Raw genomic sequence first — 27,068 nt, 5'->3', positions numbered from 1 at the left:
ATCTATCTATCTATCTATCTTCACACTGACAGACAGGTGTGGACAGTCTCACCTGTCTCACCTGTCTGTCTTCCCCCAACTTCACACACCTGGTACCCAACATTAGCTCCAGGCTTTAGCCGGCGCTCAGCTAACATTAGCCCCCCGCTGATTAGCCTCCTTTACAAAGTCTACAACTGCTGCGAGCTGGCGGGTTTCACAAGATCCGAGACCCGTCGGGGAGAAACGGGGGTTTTCTTACCCTTTATAATACGCTTTCACCCGGACTTGGTGGGAATTCTCGCCGGGGTGGGACATGGTGCTGTCCCGCAACGTCGGCATCATAAGCTCCGCCGTAGTCCGTCCGACTCACCGCGGTCCTCCTGCCTCCTTCGGCCCCCTGGTTGTGGACCACCGCCACGCAAACAACACTTTGTTTCACGGTCCGTCGACACACCGAGTGGACGACGAGGCAAGCGGCGGTGAAAACGGTGAATTCGCCCTTCTTTTGGGAAAGAAAAATAACATGTAAAGTAACGAAAAACTTGCGGGCTCCGCCAAACAACTCCCTACTGCAAAGGCCTAACGACGGGCGAGTCCATTGGCGGAATGTTTTGGGGGGTGGCGCAAACGGACGTACAGACATGTAGAGTGACGTTAAACAAATGTTTCACTTAAAACATTCAACATGTGCTGTTATATGCACGTTTTAAATCCATGAGGTATAACAAACTAGTATAATATGCTTTACATGTCCGAGAAATTTAATATATCCGTTGCTTAGCACTCCGACCGTACCAACTGACGCTTTCTGTGTAGGTGAATGATGCTTTCAAGCTCACACATTTGAGCTCGGACATCGTAGAAACACTTGAGATATGTCGCGCATTCAAGTGCTTTGATTTGGAAATAACATAATTGATCAGTAACAAAAGCAAAACGCTTATTTTTAGAGTTGTGTGAGATACTTTCTGTTGCCGTGCAAGAAGGAAGAGAAGAACATATAAGACGGGCGTGTGATTAATAGGCTTGAAGAAAATAAATAAGGAAAACAAATTAACCTACACACTATAATAATTGTTTACATAGCTAACCCTAACAAATACAGCATGCACTACTACATGTTAGCATTAATTGTATTTATTTAGGCCTATTTTATGCAACATCAGGCTATAGAAACAAATATATAACATATTATAAACATATATAAATATAAACATAAAATAAAATAATCCATCTCTGCTGCTGTCAGTTATTCCTTCGCCTCCTTTAGCTACTAAACATATCTGGTGTGTTCAAAGCAATATATTTGCATATTATATAAATTCTGTGGTTCAAACATTTCAGCCTGGTGGTTGACACAGATTCATCTGGCTCTCAGATATTTCCGACAGCACTTGAATACCACGTGAAAGGAGCATCCTTCGCACCTGAGAAGTGAAGAGTTGTTCTTCATCTCTCGGATGAAACTACCGACGGGTCTCGAAACTTAACAAAAATAGTGTTCTGCTGCAGAAATATAATATTTTAACTTCTGTTTTTTTTTTTGTCTGATTCAGAGACAAAGAGACAGAAAGAGACACTGGAATGAGAAACTTTCTTCTTTCTTTCCTTCCTTTCTTTCTTACATCTATTTAGAAAATTAAATACCATTTCAATCAGCCTATGATGCATTAATGTGCATCAATGTTTGTGAACATATTCTAAAATTAAATTGGAAAATTAACTCACAGTCCAATATTCGCTCATATATTTTAACAACATTAACAAACTGAGTATTCTTGCAATTAATTAGCCTTTCCTAAAATAAGTGTTATTTATTCCACATATGACTTATACATACTGATGTTCTATGTTGTCTTTTCTTTTGTTTATACGATTTACTTAATAATATTATTTAATAACATTGCAATTTCTTATGATGTCTGAAGAGCAAGCACCTGCACATATCACATATAAACTGTTGGTTTTATATATTTTATATAAGACTGAAAAGGCTGAAATTAACAAACTAAACTGTGTTTACTGAGAAACAAACCTATAGGGAGGAATGTGAGTTAATTTATGTGATATCAGCCCATTTGTAGTGTTTTTGTGTCCAGTCTCGATGCGTTAAAATCCATATATCTTTTCTTTTGAGCGGATTTTAAAGCTTTTCACTCGACATCAGACACCAAAAAGGCGGATAAAAGCTGATTTTAAACCTCTCGGGGACTCTCCATGCGGTGACTCCCCGGCTGTGGAAGGTCCTCCCGCACTGCGAGCGGTGCTGTGTCAAGGCTTTTTTTTTGTTGTTGTTATTGCCTGCTATATGTAGGCCTACCGTTTTTTTTTTTTCATCTCCATTTTAGACAGTACTGACGCATCAGTAGGCTTCATGACTGGGACAATGTGCCGGGGTATGGTCAGCTCCTGATGGCCCATGTCTATCAATACCAGGCAGGTAACGCCGACAAGAGGTGAATGATTGTGCATGCATAAAGCGCTGTCTCAGCGACGGGAGGCAGACCGACAGGGAAGGAACATCCAGATGTGTGCGTTGACTGTATTATCCTGTAAGGTTTTATCTAAATTATGGAAAGCGCATTTAAGATAAGACTAATTTGTGATCGTTCAGGAGGATTTATCGGGATTATCCTGCCGGTGTTTAATTGGACAGAACCGACTCTGCAGCAAAAAGCAAATCAATATATTCAAGCTGCTGTAGAGCGTCAGTGTTTATCCTTATGGAATATGGGGAATTATATATATGTATATATCTTATTCTGGGTAGCTCTTTGGAATTATTACATTCATATCATATTAATTATAAGCAGCTGAGAGACAAACAAACAAACCAAGCAGCATTGTGGCACCTTTGTTTGTTTGTTTGTTTCTCTCTTACAACCATTTTGAAAATAAATCAATAATGTGGATGATTTACCTTTTTTATATTAGGACATAACAATTGTTTTTTTTCCCCAGGTTACATTCAATAATAATCTTCTTTGTCTAACTTGTGTATGGAGCGGTTTGAATATTCAGATGTAGAAATGACCAAGGTCAAACAAAAAGTTTAAGATTCTCTGAAAATCACAAAGTTTAGTTTGTTTAAATGTTTTGTTTTTTTACTTTTGGCTAAAAACAAACAAACAAATTGATGATTACTTCAGTGCTGCACTGGATAGATTATCTGTAAATGTTTTAGCCTATTTATGTCACATATATTCATTTTATTGCTTATTTTTGGATGAATTCCCCTCATATATATAAAGATATACCAAGTTAAAACCAAACCTAACTGAAATGTGAAAGTATTTTTCCTTTTTGTTTCAAAAACGAATAAAAGACATCATTGAAAAAAACGCCTCTAACCCGGATGGAAATGGGCCGATTTCACGCTGCAGTCAGATGAATTCATATTTTACACCAATGTCCAATCTTTCAATCATGGCTGAATTAAAATATAGTAAATATATAGTGAAACCTCCTCGAATAAAGGTCCCTTTAAGTGTGATGAGTATATTTTGTTGATGCAGTCTATAGATATTCTGTAAAAAGGAAACAGCTGCCGAATCCTGTATTAAATTAACATGTAGTTTAACCATTTGCAGCACGAACACTGGGTGTTTTATATTCCATTAGAAACTATTACAGTATTTAAAAGCTCTCTTTTCTAGACTAAAACTAAAAGCTTCTGCTGCAGAGAGACAGTTTAGAAAACCGCTGAACAACAAAAGAGCAGGTCCATTATCCTGATTTATCTGAAGTTTAATTGTTTAATTCAACTCCCTCTTGTTAATTATCCTAATGTGTGTTTTACCTCCACAGTTTCCCCATTACTGAGTCTGTGTGTGCGACCCGGGAGATGGAGAGGCAGAGCCCAGGAGAGAGGCAGGCAGACGCTAATAGGACCGGAGCCGCCTCCACCCCCCCCTCATCAGCTGCCGTCACCATGGCAACAGTCAGCCCCAGCAGCACCACGTGCACCCAGGCGCCCTCCACCTCCCTCAGCATCCTCTCACCCGACAGACAGGCGGTCCAGGTAATAGACGGTATCTGGGACCTCGGAATATATTGTTTACTGTCAGATAGTCCAGGTAATAGACGGCACCTGGGACCTCGGAATATATTGTTGACATTCAGATAGTCCAGGTAATAGACTGCACCTGGGACTGCAGAATTCATTGTTCCATTTCAAAGGAGTCCAAATAATAGACAGTACCTGGGACCTCTGCAGGCATTGTTTAACCTGACAGACAGCCAGGTGATAGATAGCACCATATAACTCCAGGTACCAGTACAGAACAGTCCACTGTACTGCTGTGAACATTTAGGATATGTATAAATACATATATAGTATATTTTGTTATTTAAAAAAAGTGAGCTATTCATGTAGAATAACTGATGAAAGCAACAATGTGGTTCTCTTATAAGGCTCAAAATATCTCAAACCCATGGCCTTCAAAATAAAAGTGTTTTTTTTTACAAATCAAATCTTCATTATTTTAGGAATATCAAAAAACATCAAATAACCAAAACTAAATCTTCTAAATTCATAAATATTTTAATTTGTCAGATTGAATACAATTCAAAAGACTAATACAAATAATTGTGCTGCAGATCATGTACTAATATTCCTTTGTAAAGCCCTTAATGTGTCTATCATCTGATGCGATAGGTGATCCAGCACGCCATCCACAGACCTCAGAGCATGGCGGCCCAGTACCTGCATCAGATGTACGCAGCCCAGCAGCAGCACCTCATGCTGCAGACGGCAGCCCTGCAGCAGCACCAGCACAGCCCCCATCTGCAGAGTCTGGCCACCATTCAACAGGTCAGCTGGTGTCCGTCACGTGTCAGTGCATTAAGAGTCGTGTTAACATAAACTACAGGGTGTGAGATCTCTCTCCAAATGCTTTCCAGGCTTCAGTCTGTCAGAGGCAGTCACCTTCTTCATCCGCTGGCAATCTGCTTCATCAGCCTGCTGGTGTTTCCCCAAACTCAGTAAGTATCTGTGTTACTCTCATCAACCCGACCTGAGCACAGATATTAACCTCAGCGTCCTTCTTTTTTTATATCGTCCTTCATCACGCTGCCCTGAATCCAGATTACTTTACCAGCGTCTCCGGTGACAGCCCAGCTGATTGGCCGAACCCAAACGTCCACTGGTGCTGCTACTACCATTTCCCAGCAGGCCATGCTCCTGGGAAACAGGCCGGCTAACTGTAACCAAGCTCAGATGTACCTTCGCACTCAGATGGTACAAACCTTTTCACATATCTGAAGCTGGTACTTTAAAACTGCATGACTCGTTTATTTGCCCTATTTTCTGTTTCTGACTGAATGCGTTTTCTTGTGTTTTTTTCTTTCTGACAAAATGCTAATTCTTTATTTTTAACCAACTAGCCACCTGTCTCTCCCTGCTTTATGCTTTTCTTCTGTTAGCTTATTCTAACCCCTGCAGCCACGGTGGCTGCAGTTCAATCAGACCTCCCTGCTGTCACCTCCTGCTCCTCTTTACCTACCTCCTCTCAGGTACTAAACTCTGCCAGGAAACAGAATCAGAAATAAAACCCCAATGCATGCCACAAAGGTGTAATATTATAAACTTCAGGTTGTTACACACCTTGAGCATGAGCCATGTTGCAAAAGATAGTGAGAAGTATAATGCAGCTTGGGATTTTGTTGAATCTTAAAAGAACTATTAATGAAGTTGCATGTGGCAGTGAAGGGCTGCCATCCCCACATCCCTTAGCTTTTATAAACAGTGTGTAAGTGACTTTCTTTTTGTGTATATTCAGGTGCAGAATTTAGCTCTTCGCGCCCACTTACCCGGAGCTCTGGCTACAGCCCACAGTGTGATTTTAAAGCCCTCTGCTCAGTCACAAGCCCAGAATCCGGTCGCCTCTTTATCCAAGACGTCAGTCTGCGCACTGAAGACCAACCAGCTGACTGACACCTCAACAGAAACCGGACCAGCTGATGTCACCCGACTGGCCTCAGGACCTCAGATTGTAACCCCGGGTGAGCTAAAGTGTTCAACTTCTGAGGTTTAAAGGAAAGTTTACTAGAAAGCACATCTGTTTCCGGCTTAAGTGGTGAGTCACAGTTGAGCCAAAATCTGCTCCCACATGCTGTCTGCACTTGTAAACTTATGAAACAGCTACGTTTCAGTCAGCTGACCTTTGTAAGGCATTTTCTATTACAAAGTGTGCAATTATATACTCGCAAAGAACAACAGCCAATCAATCTACCATCCATAAACAACAACAGCTGGGAAGGTGTGGGGGAAGAAAACAATGTGTTTAAGCCTCATTCAGGTAAATTGCAAATAACTCACCCAATAAAGGTGGAATAAATCATTTGTGACACATTGTGGATGGCAGGTGTTTTCTGTAGATATTTTTGCTCCAACAGCGGCTTCGTATCTACAAAAACTGATCATGTTTCAGTTTAACAATGACAGATTTAGTTAACTTTACAGTGTTATCTGTAATCATACATACTTAATACACTTTCTTTTTGATTAATTCTGTGTTTTCTTTTCATTTTTCTATCAGCTCTTTAGTTGTTAAAATAACAATTTCATTTAGTTTTCTTCAGAGATGCATGAAATACTGAGATATAGGCCTATACTGTACATTTATGTCTTTAAATTAAGAAGGGCTCACGACCCCTTGTGAAGCTTTGGTGACCCCTAGTGGGGATCAGGACCCCCAGGTTGGGAACCAGTGTTGTAGGTGACGCGACTTATGACATTAACTTAACATTAACTGTTCTATTAATAGTTTTAAACAAATATATATATATATATAGTTTTAGGGACAAAATTGGGTAAAAACATTAATACATGAATGTGAGTTTAAATGTTTTTTATTAATCTGCATGTGAATGTGTTTTTCTTATTGCCAGGTTAAGTTTTTAGTTTTTAGAGACACTTGTTTTATGTATTTGTTCCTCACGTCTATCTATGCATCGCTCTCCTTGCAGCGTACTCTCCTGTGCAGACCCACGCTCTGGTCAAGCAGCAGCTGTCCTGTCCACCGGGCCAGCGGGTTGGGCAGCACCAGCTCCTCCTCCAGCAAGCAGGTGGAGCTCCGAACCACAGACAGCTGCAGCCCATCGCCCTCAGAGTAGCACCCCAAGAAACCAACTCCAACCCTCTTCCTCTTTCAATTAAAAGACTGACCACTCCCAGCACCCAGTCACAAACTAATAATGACGCCCGGGCCCCTTCTTCCTCCTCCACCTCCTCCTCTTTTTCTTCTTCTCCTTCTCTCACCAGAATGTTTGCAACATCAGCTCAGACCTCAATCCCAGCTGCCGCCGTCCAGCCTCAGCCGCCTCCTCTGGTGGCCGCTCCGCAGCGTCGGACATCATTCCCACAAGTGCAGAACCAACCTCCACCTCCTCCTCCACCTCTAGTCCTCCCCAGGCTCCCCCAGAACCCCCCAGCCTCCCTCCAGAGGCTCTCCCTGCACTCGGTCCAGGCTCTGGCTGTCCAGTCAGGACGGGTGCTGCTGACAGAGCGGGAGCTGCCCGTAGCGGAGGCTCTGGTTCAGATGCCCTACCAGAACCTCCCACCTCCTCAGACGGTGGCTGTTGATCTGAAAGTACATCCGGTCAGACGCAGTGAAACTCCATCGGTGAGTCGCAGTGTGCTGTGGTTAAGCTTTGTAAGCTTTGCCTGTGTTATTTTAACTGAGGGTTTGTTGTGGTTGTTGAATTTCAGTCGGGGCAAACACGCAAAGTGAATGGATTGAGCTCGGAGGAGAGGAAAGATGAATGTTCTCCTCGTCCACAGAGAGACAGGACCCCTACATCTCTCAGTGTGCCTCCTAAGCAGAATGGTGCAGGTAAAACATGATAATGAAAGAATAAAATAGAAAATAAAAGAATATAATAAAAACCTGTTCTAACCCAACAGTTTCATAAAGGTGGCTCGGAAGATCAGAACTTACTGCGAAAAATTAATCTTGAATTAAACAAAAAAATCTGAACCAGGATCTGTTTGGAGCTGAAAATGACTTCTGAAACTAACATGTAGGTTTATTAATAGTGTATTAGTGGGTTTAACATACTATTAAACACCTTTTAAATAACAAATAGGACCAACAATTTATTTCATAGCAATAAAACTACACGACATTAAGATAATTTGCTTTTTTTTAATTTATTTTTTTTACTTACTTAAGTTCTCTATTAGTTGGATTATGATACTTGTTTTGTACACAACAGCCTCTATTAGGTTGAAATACTGTTTATATATCTTCAAACTGCCAAGTCTGCTCCTTTCTGTATTTTCATAAATGGATTTCTTTTCCATGAATCTAATTTGGTGACATTTAAGGAGAGAAGTTGTACAAATATTTCTTACTATGATGTTAGAGCCATGGGTCAACGTTGTCTTAAAATACTGTGCAGATGCATGAAGTCGTGTTCACAGTGCAGCAGTAAAGAGGAACTGTTGAGGGGAGACTGTGTGTCAAATGGATTATAACACTGTTTTAAACTTCCCTTTATGTAACCAGAATCACTGGAATAAGGCTGGTTTAACTGGTAATTGCTTTAGTCAACACCCCTCACTTCTGTTATCCTTTATACCTCTTATTGTTCAGCAGTGATGGGTTCATCCTCTATCATATCCAGTCGCTCTGTGATCCAGTCACCGATGGTGGAAGAGCTGCCCCAGTTTACCACCAGCAGCAGCACCAACAGCAGCAACCCTCCTCCTCCATCTCCTCCTCTACCTCCTCTACCTCCTCCCATCCTTCCAGCTGCAGTAAGAGGCCCCAGCCAGCCTCCCTCTTCCCCAACCAGCGTCCCCGGAAGCCCCGAAAGGATACTCACAACCCACGTCCTCACACACCTCGTAGAGGGCTTCGTTATCCGAGAGGGCCTGGAACCGTTCCCGGTAATTTTAACTCATCCTGAAACCCTTTAAACTGACGTTGTATCGTGTGCTTTGTTGTTTGGTTTTCCAACTAACTAACACACTGTAAATGTCTGATACAAAAAGTAAGGCCTTCTTATTATACTCACTCAATCAATGCCCACAGATGTTGAGGAGAAACCCAGAAGAATGAAATAAAATATACAGAATGTAGGTTTACGTTTAATAAAGGCTCAGCTGGGCACTGTAACGTTAGTCAAACAGGAGTAAATAGTGCATTTGTTGGGGACTGTTGTGGGGGCTCTAGTGGGATTTTATAGCAGCAGGACCGGTAGGAGGAATGAGGGTGGATGCCATCCTCCTTGTTAACCTGCCATCTCTTAGTACCAAGGTCACTATTAGGCGGACCCCGACGCTGTCCTTTCCCGACCCAGACCTGTAGCCAATGAATTATTGAGAATTATTTCATTGTTATTGAGCATTTCTATTTTAACCGACGCAGCTTTTCTAGCCTTTACAGCACTCTGCTTCTGCATTCAGATAAACATTACGACTCCAGTCAGAGAGTGAAAGACACACACAGGGAAGATTAAAAAACTAAATAAAACAGTTGGAGAAATAAGTGAGTCAGACAAAAGTTATTTCACATGCTAGAAAAAGAGAACATTTTCTCAAGCAAAGGTCAGGAACATCATAATGTTGTGGAAGTCAGATGTCCCGACCATGGCTCTGAAATATCAGCAGCCTAACTGTGCAGCGTATTGATAAATCCATGCCGCTGTCTGTGGTGTTGAAGTAGCAGATTGATTTGTAATTGTGCCTTATTCTCTCAGTCTCGCCCTTTTTGTCATTTTGTTCTTGGATCTATAATGTTCTCTAAACTATAGTTTATATAGCGAGTTTTTTAAAGAACTGGTATTCTTGTTGCCCCCACTGTGTGTAGATATACTATCTACATCTATATAAATATATGCTAAATGCATGAGATTCATGGTTTTTGCATTAATTTGAATAACCAGGACAATTTATAGCCTATTAAATAATTATTAACAACATTTTACACTTTTTATTGATAAAACAGATTTAAAAAAACAAGGCAAAACCTTTTTCCTGCCATAATTACCAGTGTAAACGTCAATCCCAGTAGAAAAGGAGAAAGTCATTTAGTTTAAACATTATTATGAACTACTGGTTTTCATTATGCCATATTTTAGTATTTTACTTCCAGTGCTCATGTGTGGGATTGACTGAAAATAAACTAGTGTCCAGGTTTGTTATAGGAACATGTCACCCAGTGCAACAGTGTCGTTCAATTATGTTTTTTTTAATAGTTCTTGGACAACAATGAAGCTCTATAGCACAGAGGAATAAGATATATCCGGCTTTGGCTACACAGGTAATACTTGATTTCAGTGAAAAGAATAGTGAATATCCCCAGCCTTGTCCTTGAAGAGTTACTACTTCTTTATTAATCTTCAACACAGGGTTGGTTGGAACGGGCCTCCCCTTCCGCCCAAATCACTCTAATCCAAAGAAAAATGACACCCTGTCTGTATCTACACTGGTCTTTCCATGTCAGTGTGTGAGATTGTACTTTTCTAACTGGCCCTCTTCATGCAGGTGGTCCCCTCGTCGATGTTAGCAGACCAGCAGGCTTCACTTCCCGAATCCCAGGAGATACAAACCAACGGGGACGAAGCAGCAGAGGACAGTCCGCTGGATGCTGACCAATCGGATTCAACAGACTCTGAGATGGAAAACGACGGCCCTGCAGCAGATGGTGAGGTGGAGTGTGTGTATGTGTGTTTGTGTGTGTACATGTGTGACTAACAGCTGGTCCTGTGAAGTTGCAGAGCTCGGGGAGAGTGTGGCAGGTGTGCTGCAGTGTGAGTTCTGTGGGAACAGAGGTTACGCTCACACGTTCCTGCGCTCCAAACGTTTCTGCTCCATGACGTGTGTCAGAAGGTAAATAAATCACGTTATTGGTTTTTAGATATCACACTTACAACAGTTCAGTTAATCTGTAACTAGTAACAGTCTGGTTCTCTGAAATAATGTCAGTCTGGTGCTAAAAAATTATAGATACAGTAAAATGATACTTGAATAGATGCTGAGTTGGTGTTAGCTGATTAAAACCAACAGTATCAGTATTAAAGGAGCAAAGATAGACACACTATTCTACTGGTAAGTAGCCAGACTGGCTGTTCTGTTTCATCTTTAGGGCTGGCAATGTTATATTTTGTTTTATTGTTACCAAATCCCATGAAAAGACCAAAACCAACGACAGATTCATTGAAATAACAAGTATTGTTTGTGTAGTTAAAGCCTAATGTAGCTCATCCTCAATCTGAGCTGCGTTATTGTCAAAAAATGACTAAGAAAAACATATAAATGAGCCTCACTGTTGCATTGGGTGACATGATCCATCATTACATTACATGAACACACAGTTTAGTTCTTTAAAGTCGATCACACAAACAAACAGAAATACTTACTAGAGCACTGAATGTGTATTAATCCACCTCTGAAAATAGTCCCTTGCTAAAAACCTACAGTGTCCTGCTGTTTTAGGAAATGAAATGACTGAGCCTTTTAAAAAATAAAACTACAGATTTGTGCTACATGTTTAAAGATTTATATCCACGCAGACATAAAGTATGAGCACAGACAGGGTAGAGAAAGCCAGAAAGTATTTTCATGGGATTTGCCGACAATAAGAAAAATGCAGAATGACTCCACACTTACAGTTCAAAACAACGACTGATGTTGGATTATTTTAAAGAACAACTCTGATGCTTAGCTGGGTATTTCAGCTTTGTTTTTAATGTAAGTTTGTTGCCTAGTTACCTAATTACACTGCCTGGACAATTATGTGGAAATAGTCACATTCCCATCCCTCAGCAACTGAAAGTGCCCTTGAACGAGGCACTTCACTGTGGAATAATGTACAATGGAGCTGTGCTGAGGTCAACAAGCCATTATTTGGAACCTCGTGAAAGAAAAAGTGGAGTTTTGCTGCAAAAGAGCATCTTTTCCTGTGTAAGACAAGTAAAGTGAAACTGAAAATGTTGTCTGGCTGGTGGTGAGACACACGTCATCTGACATCTGGGATCCATTCAGCTACATTTGGGTTATAAGAAAAAGGTCTGAAGTGTATAATCACTCCCAGGCATCAAAGAGAGGACAGATGCACATTTTATCCAATGCCTGTCTGCACTCAGAGTAGCAAAAATAAAATCTCAAAGAGCTTTTGTGTTTCAAGACATCATGACTGCAGTGAAGTGTATGAACTGTGTGAATCTGACTGAATGTTTTGAGCCTGTGTCTGTTAAGGTTCAGTGTGAGCTGCACCAAGCGAATCACTATGCTGAGAGCTGGTCGCTGGGGTCACAGGCCGATGGGCAGGAGAGGACGACCCCCCAGCAGAGTCAACGGAGCCTCCAGAGAACATTTTCTGAGAAAGGTCAGTTAATACCACTGACCCGGAGTACTGGAGGGATCACTGGTCCTATGGTACAAGCTGGAGTAAAGCTCTGAAATGGAGACTCCTGACTTGAGAACACATTTTTTAAAATTGTTTTTAAAAAACAGGATGTCTTCTTTTAATGAGTGCCGTGTTTTTCCTTGTTTTATTTGATTCATTTTCGAGTGGCCTGAAGAGATAAAAACTATTTCCAGAAACCCACGAGGAAAAAAAATAGAAAAGAGGAAAGTCTGAAAAAAATAAACAGAACCTTGTTTGTCAGAAATGTTTGTTTCTGCTTTTCTGTATCCTGGTAATCATCAGATTTATCTTTCAATTCCTTATTGGGGTCCCGACCCCGCCGTTGGAAACCACTAGTCTAACTTAATAACAACTTCGTAGACATTGACGAAAACAAAAATATTTTTCTTCTGGCCTCACTGACTTGCTGCAGAGCCAATATGAGTCACATTTTATTTGTACTACCGCCACTCGTCGAGGCTTTTTATAAGGTTTATTTCCGGATGAAGTTTAAAAACGGCTTTACAATAACAGAATGATATATATATATATATATATATATGACAATATACAAAGAAAACAAAATAAAATCAACTGTAAACCAATAAAGAAGTAAACAGATGGAAAGAGAGTTAAAATGGTTAAAGTTATAAAAGTGAAATAATACGTAATAAGTTATTTGAAAAATATTGGCATAAATTAAAATATGATACCCATAGGTATTTTTTCATTAGTTTATTATCACCTGAATATAAGAATTGTGTTTTTGTTACCTTAGAATGACACGTTTTTATCTACANNNTTCCATGGAGGCCGCCATGTTAAACCGACATGTTTCCACAGTAGCCCAGAAGGGACAAACCAAACACTGGCTCTAGATTTTAGTTTTTTGCGCATTTGTGGCCACCGTAGTTTCTCCTTCGTGCTTGGAAATGGATGCAACTACTCCACTAGATGCCACTAAATCCCACACATTGGACCTTTAATAGCCCATCATGCAACACTAAAGTAAACCCTGTAATGCAGTAATTCCTTTAAATTAAACCTTTATTTTGAAAAACCATCACATTAAGTGTGGAGTGTAGTGGTGGATCTTGACTGTCAGTAAATACAATATTTATCTGATTGTGCTCCGCAGGCTGGGGGCTCGTTTCGCTCAGAGGAGACCCGGCAAATCTCTCTGAGAGAGGAGGAAGAGCACGAGGACGAAGAGGAAGACGAACCTCCTGTTCCCATGACAACCAGGCTCCGTAAACAGGCTGAGAGACAGCGAGAGAGGGAGCGAGAGCAGGAGAGAGAGCAGGAGCTGAGGACGACAGAAACAATCAGTGTTTCTGACGGAGAGGAAGACGTCGGCTGTCCGTCTCAGTGGAACGTAGAACAAGTGTTTTCTTTTATCAGCTCCCTGCCAGGTACGGCTGTGACTCTACCACACCTGTTCCCACTGAATTAGGGTGGGAATGTACGTCAGACCAGGGCAGATGTGCAGTTATAAAGTTGTGAAACAGGGCATCATGGTGGCGTGGGGGTGAAGACAATGTCCCCACTTCAAGTCCAGCTGAGGATCCCTCTCTCTCCCCACATTTCTTTACTCTGAGCTATTTTCTGTCAGTCAAAGGCAACAATTATCTTTTTAAAAGTTCCTTTTAGGTTATAAATGTATCAATAAGTCAGACTAGATGTGCAAAAAGTTCCTTTGTAGCAGAGCAGGCAGAGTCTGAAGAGGAAATACAGCATTTTTTTCATATTGAAGTAGTCTTTTGCATTTTATTTTGCACATCCCAGAGTTTGTTTAGCAGTCAATCAGTTTTCAGTCCTTTTTATGCTCTTTGATGTGTTTGATTTTAGAATAGAAATAAGAGATTTCCCAAAATATATAAAACTACCATTTAATTTAAACAGCTCTTTAAAATATATACATTGATTTTTTTAGCATGATAACCAACATAAATACAATTTCCTGGTGCTCAAAAGAAGCCAAACAAACAAAACTCAAATACGTCGGGGTGGGTTGAGCTCCATTGCCTTTGACTTCTAAAATAGTTAAGACACAATAGAGTTCATGTAGGTAGGAAGCAGATTCTCCTGTTAATTCGTGGTGGTGCTCAGTGTTGAAGTGGTGTCTGGAGAAGTGAGGTATACTCCTAATTTATGCCCCAAACTCTTTTTAAGTGGCCTCTCCAGCAAAGGATGAACGTCCTGAGTTATAAACACTGACATGTAAGACTGCTCTTGCATATTTAGCTGTGTTTGCACGTTGTCAGTTAACGTCGGCTGCTTGACTTCAGGCAGTGAGGATCATTATGAAATCAACATTAGGCACAGAAGAGGTGCAGATTTTGCAATCAGTGCTCACAGGCGGGTGGGAACACTACCTAATTATGCAGTTTTTGAGTGAAGTATTCCTGATTTCTCACTCCATCCACTCATGAAAATCATAGGAGGTTTAGAACTGGTGGCGCTCACTGCTAAAAGCAAAATAAGCAGCTTTTCCTTCATGTATCGCGCAAACGCTCCACTGCTGCTGCCTTTAAGGACATAAAATCACCTCCTGTGCATCAAATTAATGCCGCCAGATGTTCAAATGTAGCTTTTGATGAAATTGTCCCACAAAGGCTAAAGCACGCCCCTGGTTTTGACAAGAATATATATGTTGTAATTGTTGTATAAATACAAATATAAACATGCCTACACACACATATGGGTGTGTGTAGGCATATATGAATATTCACATAGAAATATGTACATGCATAATCATACATACACATGGAGCATATAAATACAAACATATGGACGATAAAACAAGATGAATATGATAAATTAAAGATGAGAAAACAAACAAGAAGGAGGTTTGGCTAGAGGTGGGTTTTGAGGTCTCACATATAGATATAAATATCATGGTAAGTGAGTAATTCTCCAAATATCAGCTAACAAAATACATTAGAATGAACAGAGGACTCACTTTATCTCTCTATTGTCTCTTTTCTCCAGGTGGTCAGGACGTAGCTGAGGAGTTTCGCTCCCAGGAGATAGATGGACAGGCTCTGCTGCTCCTAACAGAGGACCACCTGGTCAGCACCATGAACCTTAAACTGGGACCCGCACTGAAACTCTGCGCCCACATTAACTCTCTGAAAGACGCATAAAGAGTTAACACTTGATTTGTGTTGATCTGGGTCGGTGGTGTAGTGGGTATACTTAGGATAAACGCCCTGTGTTATAAACAGTGACTTTAAGACTACTACTCGCATATTCAGCTCACCTAGTTATATTCTTCTAAAGCTGCAGTAGGAAGCTTTTATAAAAATGTACTTTTTGTCGTATTTGCTGGAACTTTTACTGTATCCTGACAGCAGTACATGAGACAGATAATCTGAGACCATAAAGACTGTACTGCTTATAAAATTATTTACAGAGAAAATTACCAACATGAGCAAGAACCTGGCGACAGAAGGAACTTTTAACAGGCAGAAACCTCGAGCAGACCCTGGATTATTTCTCAGATTATCTGTCTCATGTACTACATGTCAGGATATAGTGTAAGTTTCAGCAAATATTTCTTATAAAAGTTTCCTCCTGCAGCTTTAACTTCTGCTGCTTGACTTCAGGGAGTAAGGATCATTGTGAAATAATCATTTGCCACAGAAGAGGTGCAGATTTTGCATCAATATTGGCCCACAGAGACTCGTGAGACAACTACATAATTATGCATTTTGAGTGAAGTATTCCTGATTCCTTTCCACTCGTGAAAATTGGACAACTATGCCATCGGCATCCTGGGAGAGAAAAAACACTACTGAATGATGCACATTAGAGGGGATTTAGAAGACTATACCCCACACTACTCCACCGATCTGGATCAGGATGAAGACAAACAGAAGAGGCGGTCAACAAGGGAAGCATTGTCCGTCTTTAAGTCACCTGCGCTTGGACTTCCACAAAGACAGTTAAAACACTGAGCGGATCATGAATGCGCAGACTTCAGTCCTGAGACCACTGCCAAGGATTTTCCCTTTGTGACGCCTCCAGCTGTTCCAGCTGTGGGTCAGTCACACAGAGCGAAGTCCACATTACCATCACCGGCTGATGTTAACACACACACAGATGAGCAGCTCTTTCTGTCTCCTCTCGTCATTCCACTGTAGTGATTGTAGCTCCGGTTATCCATTTGTTTCAGAATGGTTTTAAAAAGTCCTTTGTATCATTTATAAACAAAGAAAAAACAACAACTTTACATTTAAATTATTACACGAGAGAAGTTAAAGGATGCTGTTCAATCTCAAAGTTTACAAAGCAGATTATTGTCTACTGTCTCAGATTACATTTGATTATCATCAGCAAACAAACAGTTGTGTTGACTAAAGGAACCAAACTGATGACAAGGTTATTTATGAAGTATTTATTATTGCCATAATTAATATACAAATAAAAGCATTCAAATATTCTGCACTGTTGTGTGATATGTTTTTACAGCAAGAAAAGTGAGTGAACATTTTTAGTTTTATTTTGGTTAGTTGTAAGTGATTCAGTAAGGACAGCTTATCTGAAATATTTTACAGGTAGTATGATGACATTCAAGAGTCAAATAACTACAGCAGATAAAGTTTTATCTTAATAATATATAAATAAAAAATAAAACAATCTGTCTGTCCCTCGCTCACATACACGTCAACAACAGTGTGTCCTGCAGGGTCGAGGTCAAAACAAGCTTTAAGAGGTTTCTTATTTTGTAGTATGTTGCTCTAATGTATATTCCATTAAGTTGTATTTAATAAATGTATTTAATAGGGGCCCAAAAAACAATGTCCCTTACTACCTGGCCATGCATTTAGACTCTTATATTCCTCTGCTTTGATCTTCACAGCGTTGCTCAAATGTTTTTTTACGCAGCTTTGAAAGCAAAAGCAGAAAATTAACCCAAATATCAGGTTGTCTCTTGATTTCCTTTTGTTGTTTAGTTCAAATTAAATAAAATGTTTGTGTTTATCGGTTGGTTAATGTGGGATTTAAACTTAAAGCAGCTTTAAAACAAATCTCATGTATTATTAGTGAGCCACCACCAGAGGGCATCTCTCATACAGTTACATTGGATGTACCCACTTCAATCTTACTGTTGTAAACAGTCCAGCAGAAAGAGATCCAATCAGAATTTAGAGCAAACTGTGGATGTGACACTTGTTGCTAAGTCAGAAGTCTGGATGCCGGGTGAGGAGGAGTGATTACACTGATGGAAGTATACTGAAGTATTTAATGAAAACTCAGGTACAAATGGTATCACGTGTTTATAAAAATGTGAACAATTTTCAAATATGACCATACAAATCGTTTGGTGTCACTTAGTCCCAAATCCAACGCTTTAAGGATTTCTCTTTCTTAGTTGCACCTTTACATGATTCAAATTTTTGGACCAAATATTAAGAAAGAATCAATATTATATTTTGTTCATAACATAATCTGCGTGAATGGTCTACATATACAATACATCTACACATTATATACCACTGCTGTGGGTCACTTGTTTAATAATTAAATCTGTGAATTAAATGAAAACATTATACAAAAATAACAGTAGTGAAGGAAATATTACAAGTACAAGTAGCAATACCACTCTATAAAAGTACTCCAGTACTGCACTGAAAAATGCTACTTAAGTAAGATTACTTAAGTATTAGTAGCTAAATGTACTTTAAATATAAAATATTAATATTATTATTGATACATTAATGTCTAAGCAGCATTTTACTGTTAATTTAAATTATTTTGTATACTTTCAGATGGTTTAATCTACATCTCATTGAGCTCCACAAATGTTTTATATTTAAAATCTTAATCTATAGTAACTATAGCTGTCAAATAAATGTAGTAAAAAGTACAATATTTCCCTCTAAAATGCAGTGGAGTAGAAGTATAAAGTGTCTAAAATTGTACTTAGTTCATTTCCACAACTGGAAAAAACATCATTTGTACCTCTGACTTTCTATATATTTCTATATAATAAAATAGGGGTGATTCTCTCTTACGAGGCGTTTTCTGCACCACAAAAGACAGAATAGAATAAAAGTTAATTCACACAATAACAACACGTGAATACAGTAACAGTGATAACTTTGTTTATTTGAAACAAGCTCCGTTCATTTTTTTTACAGCTCTTTCTAAGAGACAGATTAAAATAGATTTGGGAACACTGCTATAATCATTTAAGTGCAAATGAGTACATTTCTCTACTGAAAAACACTACAGACTATATCACACACTGTCTACGCTATAGGGGGGAATGTGCTGCCTGGATGTGAAACGTTATCGATGGAATGTTTCAAGTGTGCGGGGACGTCAGGATGAAAACATTAACAACGGTTACAGTATATAGAGAAAGTCTACATGCACAGTATTTTTGGTTTACAAGGCTAATGTGCAAAAGTTGTTAAGACATCGAGCAGTATCAATGTGATAGAAATGTCGTTAACTCGATGAGCAGATGAGCGTTCAGCGGAGGCGATAAGGTTGATGAGTTTACAGGCACTGCAAAGAGGAGTTTATACATTCTGAATCTGGTAACGCTTTATTTCACCGGTCTGTGAATTCAGATTGAACTCCTCCGACGTTTCCTGAAAAGAACCATGTAACGTGGTACTAATTATAGGTAGAACTGGAGAGTGATCAACTGGTACTCTTAATATATATATATATATATATAAAATATAACTCTTGAATGCTAGCACAAGCCGTAAGACTATTTACGCACAGCGTGTCTACAAGCAAACATAAAATTCAGCTTTTATGAAGAGTAAAGTTTCCGATAATGACTTAATGATGAATACATATTTGCTGGGGTTTAAACTGAGCTATTTTATTCATGTAAATTCCCCTGGAAGTCAATAATAAACTCAAACAACTACAACTACCTAAACTCCAGCTTTATTCTCCCTGAATTTAGAACCAAACTACTTTGTTCTTTCCAGGAAACGCTCAATAAATCACCTGTAAAATAAAGCATTACCCTGAATCTTTCCGCTCTCTCTGCTGAGAGTTCATGTTTATTGCATCTTTAACAGTCAACACTCTGTCCCAACATATGAGAGAAGTTTTTAAAATGTCAGCTGCAATTGAATCTGAAATGTAACTGGATAAATAAATACCCCTGAACTCTGAGCAAACCTGACAACCTACAAGCTGTTAAACTGGCCAATAACCTGAGAGCGAATGAGCAGACATCTACGGCTTTCAAACACAATTCAGATGTAATTAAGAAAAATTAAGGAAAATAAATGTACGTAAAATCTCTAAAAATTATAAATAAATGTAGAAAACACAGGAATGAGCCTTTTTTTTTTTTTTAAACGGAGGAACTGGTTCAACATATTGCCTCTCTGCTTCTTGCTGGTTCTCTCAAGCATGACCTTAAAAAATGGTGGAACTTTTCTCCTGATGGGCAGCAGCAGCTTAGCTTATGATGACGACTGACCCACTCCAGCTCCACCGTGTCGGACACACGCAGAGAGGACGGGCAGGAGGATACTTGAGGATCAAAGTGTCATTGCTGGACGTCCGCCGCGGCTCAGGGCATGCTGCCGGAGCCCAGGCCGTCCTTCTCTGCAGATATGGATTTGACCAGCTCCTCCACCCAGCGGACCTCAGAGGCCACCTGCTCAGCCAGCACCTCGTAGCGGTTTTCCAGACGCCCGAACTTGCGCTTGAGGATGCTGGCGGCGTGCATGGTGAGCCGGGTTTCCTCCTGGCTCTTCTTGCGCTGGGCTTGAGTGCGCTGCAGCTCTTGGCGGATGTGGCTCAGGTCGCTGGAGATGCTCTGGTTCTCCTCCTTGTACCAACCCTCCTTCTCCTCGTATATGGACAGCAGCGCCGCCACGTCCTCCCGGCACGAGCGCTGATTGCGCTCCAGATCCTTCAGGCCTTCCTCTGCCGCCGCGATCTCCTCGAGGACCTGGGAGAAGCGCTCGAAGTTGACGTAAGTGTTGTTGGGCGGCATGCTGGAGTGGGACTTGATGGTGTACTCCTTCAGACGAGTGGTCTTCAGGCGCCTACGCTCGGTCTTGTGGTCTCTCTCCTCCTGGCGGACATTTCGCCTCTTAATCACCTGGAGACGGAAAAATGTAAAGGTAAGTTAACAATAGTGATATTTGAGAAATCAAAAAATCTGTTAATGATAAATCTGCCATTTTCCTACCATGAACAAACATTTTTAATAAGGATTTCTTAAATTAACTGCGTAATGGACGGACCGCAAACATATTTTTGGTGCGATTTCTTGTTCTTATTTCATAATAAAAGAAAGAACAAATGTGGATGAGCTTGAGTAAATAAAAATAAAGCAGTCTGGAGAGGTGGTTTTAAAATTTGAACTGGATGATCTATCAGAAAGAGGACTTTATATGAGCACAACAATTCAGAAATGTACTCAGAGGCTTGACCGTGTAGAGTTACACTGAGTTTTAAACTCCACATGCAGCCAGTGGAGAGTTGACAACAGTGAAGTGAATGTGCTGTCTGCACTTTGTCTTTGTTAGAAGACGGGCTTCAGCATTTTGAACCATGTCTCGACGAGCTATAACGTATAACAAATTACAATAAGCTAGTCTTGGATTCATTTCTCAGCAGTTTCAGAAGATTAAATCATTCTTAAAGTTTCTTAATATGAGCACCTCGCCTCAGTGTTGACCGTTACTACATCAGCAGATATAAACGCTAAATAAAACACTCACCTTAATCCAAGGGTGTTCAAGACTGTCATCGATTGTCATTCTCTTCCTGCAAAATAAAATAAATCAACTTAATGAACTCAAATTTTCCCTTTCTATAAAGTGTGTGTTTTGTGTCCGGTTGGCACATATGTGTCACCTTTATTTAACTGTTTATCTATTATGTATATCTATGTTAATCTGTTTGTTGATCTTTAAAAGAAACCCTAATAAATCTGGAAAAGTTCATACTTGGGATCCTTGACCAGCAGGCGGCGTATGAAGTCCTTGGCCAGCTCACTGGTGTTGCTGAAATACTCCTCGTCAAAGTCATAGTTGACAGCTGAGATGTTGGTCAGAGTCTCCTGCTTCGTCTCGCCCAGAAACGGTGAAGCGCCGCTCAACCTGCAGGCACACGAGAGTTCGCTTTATAAAACACACGGATCACGTGGAGTGAAGTGATTTATGTTGCTACAAATGTCAACAGGTTGTCGTGATGTGAAACATTACTCACAGAATGTATGTGATTACTCCGATGCTCCTGCAGAGAAGAGAAGAACCAAACATGAATGAAAAGGCTCGAAACGGTTCAGTAAACAGCTTTAAAAGGAGAAAAAAAAAACATGTTGACATCTTACCACATGTCCGCCTCCAGTCCAAGAGGCTCGTAGTTGACTATTTCAGGCGCTGTAAAGCACAGAGGAATGAACGCTTTAATTAAAACCAGATGTGGAGGTCTGAACGCACTATCATCCACTTACAAGGTTTAACTGAGTTTCCAGTGCGGGCACACACACTCACAACAACACTGATATTCAGGAAGGAGAAACACAAGCTCACCGACAAACTCCGGTGTTCCAAAAATGTTCTTGAACTCATTTCCAGCTTTAATCTGATGAGCAATCCCAAAATCAATCAGCTTGATCCTGGGGTTGGGGACGTTCTTGTCCAGCAGCATGATGTTCTCAGGCTGAAACATAAAAACAATATGAGAGAATGAGGTTCGGATGCAGTTCACATGTGAACACGATTCAATGTTATTTAACTGTCGCAGGGAGAAATCTCTGCTTTACACTTTCTTTCTTTCTTTCTTTCCTCTGTCTGTCTCTGTTCTACTGTCATACTCCGTCTCTACCTCACTGTAACTTTGTCTAGTATTGAGTATTTTATCCTAGATTTATACTTAATATTTCTATTTCATAATATCTTATATAATATTTTTGAGAATTCTGCACATTGTATTGCATATTTATAGTTATTTGTTGTGATTATTTTCTTTTAATATATATTCTGACAACTTGCTGCTGTGAAAAATAATTTCCCCACTTAGGATCAATAAAGTCCATCCATCCATCGAGCTAATGAAATTCTGATTGTAGTTCCTTTTTTTTTTATTTTATTGAACCGGGCAAGATATTAAGAACAAACTCTTATTCACAATGACAGCCTGACAGAAGGAAAAGCCTCTTGAGGGAAGGGGTGTTGGGTCTTATCAGAGAAATCATTCATCAACAGCAGCATTACACAAAGAAAACATGAGCCACTTTTCTATGTTGGCGTCAGTGTGCTGCACAACTGTAGTATTACAGAAACTAAAATAAATGTCTAATACTGAGAACAGGCCTAAAGAGATGCTGATTGCATTACTGGTAATCTTGGGGATACATTAAAACTATTCCTTTCTTTTACACCTTAAGTTAAAGTGCCTACACTGTAATGTTGTATGAAGGGTGATTAAATCAAGTTTGATTTTATGGCTTAAATGTTGATTTGTTTGTAGTGTTAATACTTTTCTGGAATTATTTGACTCTAGCCGACTGAGATTAACAATAAAAGCTTCTCATCTGTTTGGTCATCACATCGCTTTGAAATTGTTAGAATCTTTTTGTATCTTAAACATATTTTAAAGACATTCGTGCAGGGAGCAGCGGCTAAGAAACTCGACAACCTTTGTGTGCGCGTGCAGCCCCGTCCTGTCTTTCAGATGGAAAAAGCTCTCTAGATACTGAAAGTACGACATAAACTTCTTGTGCAGAACTTCTCACTAACGTGTCAACTGCGACTGCTCGCCCACAGTCTCACCAACAAGCCGTCTCAAGCACACAGACTGCTGACCTTGAGGTCAAAGTGAGCGATGCGTTTGGAGTGCAGATACTGAACGCCGTCCAGGATCTGCTTGAGGAACTGGGTGGCCTCCTCCTCCGTCAGAGACTCCTTCTCAGCCAGGAAGTCGAACAGCTCTCCCCCGGACACCAGCTCCAGGATCAGGATCACGTCGGTCTTGTTTTCGAAGATGTCGTGCAGGGTGATGATGTTGCTGTGTTGGATCTCCCGCAGGATGTTGACCTCGCGCTCAATCTCCTCGCGGCTCACCCCCCGCCGGCTGGACGACAGCCGCCGCTTCTTGATGAACTTGGCGGCGTACTCGACGCTGCTGTTCTTCTCCTTGCACTTCCGAACGATGGCGAACTGTCCGCTGCAGGGAGGAGAGGAGGAAAATAAGGATAATTTTTTTTTCTAGCTTCATGTTGTTATAAAGATTGAATTCTTGGCTGCTGGTCAGAATACAAAGGAAACACATCAGTTTGAGCTATAATAACCTACAGTAGTCATTAATATTTGATAAAAAAACTCGTCCCAACTTGTTTGCCCCCAAAATGAAGCAACTTTTTCTTGTGACCCTTCACCACAGATTGTAGCCTCACTGTGGACATGAAGTTCAACCAAAAAGGATGTTTTTTCTTTCTTAAAATTGTTTCATTTGAAGGATTTTAAGAAGCCTGAAGAGGCAAAAATATTTTTTATTTTACAAGAAAAAAAGCAACTTGAAAACAATGAAAGATGACTGCACACTGTCTTTTTAAACAACGTTTCAGGTTATATAACCTTCATCAGGTATATCTTTTTTTTTCTATTGGAAATTGGAATTCCTAAATTGGAAAATCCTCATTCAACAAAATATAGACTTTATCAAGTAATTTCTGTCAATAATCGAATCATAAAAAACTAATTTTCTTAAAATAAGTGAAAGAATCTGCCAGTGAGAACATTTCAACCTGTTTCCAATAGAAATAAACTTCTTTGAAGACTTTTTCAGAAATTAGAGTCTGTTCCCTTTTCACTTGTTTTAAAACTTTAAGGACTTGTAGAAATAAATGAAAGAGAGATTTTTGCAAGAATCTTAATTACTGGAATAGAAATGATTGAGGTTTACTTTTAAAGTAGCAGGCAGATACGTCTGAAAACTGTCCTAACTATTGTAAACAAAGATAATCTATTGTAATCTAGTGTTTTAGAAAGAAAATAAATAAATAACATTACTTACAATAACAAAAAGGGACCAACGTGCAGGTGAGGAGAAACATTTCATAATGCAGTAATACTGTATGACCGTGCAGAGAATTGATTGTTCTCCTATTAAATCTCTACATACCTTCCTATCTCAACACACACACACACACACACACCACAGCAGAGGTGGAAAGGCACACTGAGAGGCAGTGATGTCATACCTTTGCTGCATTACTGCAGAAAAAAAAAAAACACAGCTCAGGTGAAGAAAGCTGAGTTTAATCTATTAAGATGTGATGACTCGTTCACAAAGTATCAAACACAGTCTGAACAGGAGATTTAATATTCTGCTGACACACACTTAGATATTCTGGCCTTTAACAGATCAGATGGTTCGCAGCTCAAACCTGGAATCAAAATGCATCTCAAAACACAACCACTGGTAAAAGACACACAGTTTGAAAAGAAAAAACCTCTTAACTCACTTTATCGGAGTCTCTACATGCTGTGCACATACTACCAACTAACTGCACAGGTTTTTAATACCATTAGTGAGCATTTTCTATATGTGACGGCCTTCAAACATGCCAGAAATAAACACATCCTAAAGCATAAATTCTGTGTTTTAGGTGCATTCAGACTCGTATTTAGTTTAGCTGTTCTTCAGCGACTGAAACCCCCAACACACATTCAAGTACGAACAGCGTCTTTAACTCCAGTCGGAGTATTGTTTTGCGTTTTCATCGAAGAAGAAAAGACCATCAATACCTGCCCAGCTCCTCTCCCATCTCATAATACAACTCAACATCCTCCTGCCTGAAGCCAGCCATGGTGCCGCTGACTGGAATGATGATGGGAACAAAGCCTGAAGATTCACTGCAGAGAGGAAAAGAAACCAGACACAAACATAAACAACAATAAATGCTGGCACAGATTGGTGTGGGACCAAAACAAAGCCACGTTAGCAGATCTAAAACGTGATAAAAGTCTATAGTTATAAGCCACAATTACATTTTTTACACCCACAAGGCCACTGAGCTGTGAGTACCTGCTTCTTTCCTCCTTATTTGGCCCGAGTCAACACAGCTTTAGTTTTCAGAGACTTTCTGGCTGATGTCAGACCTCTGCATACCAGTCCTACTGACATCATCTCCTGCCCCGGACCAGCTACCTACGACTCTATTAAAGGGATTTAACACCACTAACAAGTGTCTTTTCCTCGCGATTCAACCGTGTTTTAACGTGACTGGTGTGTATGTATTAAAAAAACACCACACAGTTACTTACACTTACACCAAACTACTTCTGATTGTAGCTTTATAACGCACACACAGCTGGAAAAGATGCTGAATAGAGACTCATTCGTGTTACGAGGCAGGCAGCAGAGGCATTTGTCCCCCTTGTGGGATATAATAATTAATAAAGAGCAACATAAAGGTCGAGCTTGTTGCCTCAAACACACTTATCCAAGATTTAAAGGAGAAATAAAGGAAGAAACCCAGCGACGGAGAGCAGAGGTAGCTTAGCTGGTTAACTAGCCAGCGTTAACGTATAAACGCCGGCTTTCGCTGTTTTGTGGTTGATATACGACAAATAACACCGAAATACCGGAATAAATGTTTATATTCAACTCGACACAACGTGAAGGAGGTGTTATAACGTATACTTACAGTGTGTGTTGGCTGTGAGAGCTGCATTACCGTCCGGAGTCGTTCAATGTGAATTCCCACTGAACTGAGCGGAGGTCAAGTTAGCCACAGTGGAATACAGAGCTTCCGGTTCTCGGCTTCACAATAAAAGCCCTGACCAAACATTATGGCACACCACTGATGTTGTGTTGTATATTTGGTGCCTTTGGTGTTAGTTGCTCCTTACCTGCAGTGGTGAATGAATGTGTTTTTTTTTTTTACCATTCCCTTTTATTTGTTTTGATTTTAAAAAAGCTAAATAATAACAACACATATGTACGATGCGCAAGAGTATTTGCATTTATATTGTTACCAGAGAAGAGAATTATTGAATATTGGTGTTGTACATGAACAAAATCATCCCTCAGCTCAGTCAGTTATCTTAATGCCAATAAATGTTCAATTCTGTTGACTAATATTGATCAAATAACACTGACAGAATACCCTGCATACCTAAACATACTTTCATACTTAAAGTAGAGTAAACATACCTCCAGTTAACCGCATACTTAAAGTATGTTTGACAGTGTTGCAAAACTAAAACACCACCGACCACTGAAAGCACCAATAGTGTTGTTTCGGGAATTTGTTTGCTTTTTTTCATGAGAAAATGACTTAAATTTCAATTACACACAAATTATATTTTTGTCTTCTAAAGCTTATTTTAATAGGGTTCTTTTTTTAGAGTGAATTTAATTAGATCTCAGCGTCTTTATGTAATTATTTATACAAAAAATATATTTTCATGGTTAAATTAATAGATAAAATGTGAAAAGAGATAATTGTGTTGGGGTTGCACTGCCTGGGTAAGTATGGACTCATTACTTCCAAATCCTGGATACGGACCTAAAAAGAACTCCACAGTGTTTTTTATATCTTTAATTATGTTTATGCACCAAGTTTAAAGCATATTTGTCATTTCAACTTTTTTAAAAATTACAGAAATACCATATTTCTTTATATACATTTATAAGCCTGTCACTCTGACCAAGTGTCAGTATAATATAAAATATATATTTGTATTATTTTATATTTTATATTTTATTTATTATATATAT

At 39.7% G+C, this 27,068-nt stretch overlaps 3 protein-coding genes across 3 annotated transcripts in view; 1 reads left to right on the top strand and 2 right to left on the bottom strand.

The window, feature by feature from the left end:
* The window catches only part of prkci (protein kinase C, iota), a 24,506-nt gene extending 23,912 nt beyond the window's left edge, over positions 1-594 (bottom strand). Inside the window, exon 1 of the mRNA XM_035670832.1 lies at positions 242-594. Within this exon, the coding sequence (XP_035526725.1) occupies positions 242-324 (83 nt within the window). The 5' untranslated portion in view covers positions 325-594. The remainder of the gene's footprint in view (positions 1-241) is intronic.
* A 3,211-nt stretch (positions 595-3,805) lies between these two features.
* Positions 3,806-15,897, top strand: phc3 (polyhomeotic homolog 3 (Drosophila)). The gene is made up of 14 exons (XM_035670831.1): positions 3,806-4,003; positions 4,640-4,795; positions 4,885-4,965; positions 5,069-5,221; positions 5,407-5,496; positions 5,763-5,985; positions 6,952-7,607; positions 7,694-7,817; positions 8,583-8,875; positions 10,475-10,646; positions 10,702-10,819; positions 12,188-12,317; positions 13,477-13,750; positions 15,330-15,897. The coding sequence occupies exons 1-14, from the start codon at positions 3,827-3,829 to the stop codon at positions 15,482-15,484; spliced, it is 2,802 nt and encodes a 933-aa protein (XP_035526724.1). The 5' UTR covers positions 3,806-3,826; the 3' UTR covers positions 15,485-15,897.
* A 2,537-nt stretch (positions 15,898-18,434) lies between these two features.
* Positions 18,435-26,092, bottom strand: dapk3 (death-associated protein kinase 3). The gene is made up of 9 exons (XM_035670830.1): positions 25,993-26,092; positions 25,091-25,198; positions 23,147-23,507; positions 21,872-22,001; positions 21,670-21,718; positions 21,546-21,572; positions 21,284-21,436; positions 21,056-21,101; positions 18,435-20,430 (listed from the first exon to the last, which is right to left on the bottom strand). Exons 2-9 carry the CDS (start codon positions 25,150-25,152, stop codon positions 19,894-19,896), a joined length of 1,365 nt encoding a protein of 454 aa, XP_035526723.1. The 5' UTR covers positions 25,153-25,198; positions 25,993-26,092; the 3' UTR covers positions 18,435-19,893.
* Positions 26,093-27,068: the final 976 nt, after the last annotated feature.

Source organism: Morone saxatilis, unplaced genomic scaffold, assembly GCF_004916995.1.
Source record: "Morone saxatilis isolate NCDOM2014 unplaced genomic scaffold, NCSU_SB_2.0 Contig23, whole genome shotgun sequence".
NCBI classification, from domain to species: Eukaryota; Metazoa; Chordata; class Actinopteri; family Moronidae; genus Morone; species Morone saxatilis.
This window is presented reverse-complemented; position numbering and strand designations above follow the sequence as displayed.

Bases quoted from the DNA above. Each gene is read 5' to 3' on its own strand.
- phc3 (XM_035670831.1), top strand. From the start codon at position 3,827: ATGGAGAGGCAGAGCCCAGGAGAGAGGCAGGCAGACGCTAATAGGACC. The intron at 4,966-5,068 runs GTAAGTATCTGT...CCCTGAATCCAG, and splicing joins CTGGTGTTTCCCCAAACTCA to ATTACTTTACCAGCGTCTCC. The intron at 5,222-5,406 runs GTACAAACCTTT...TTCTTCTGTTAG, and splicing joins TGTACCTTCGCACTCAGATG to CTTATTCTAACCCCTGCAGC.
- dapk3 (XM_035670830.1), bottom strand. From the start codon at position 25,152: ATGGCTGGCTTCAGGCAGGAGGATGTTGAGTTGTATTATGAGATGGGA. The intron at 21,719-21,871 runs GTGAGCTTGTGT...TGTGCTTTACAG, and splicing joins TGGAACACCGGAGTTTGTCG to CGCCTGAAATAGTCAACTAC. The intron at 21,437-21,545 runs GTGAGTAATGTT...GTGTGCCTGCAG, and splicing joins GGAGTAATCACATACATTCT to GTTGAGCGGCGCTTCACCGT.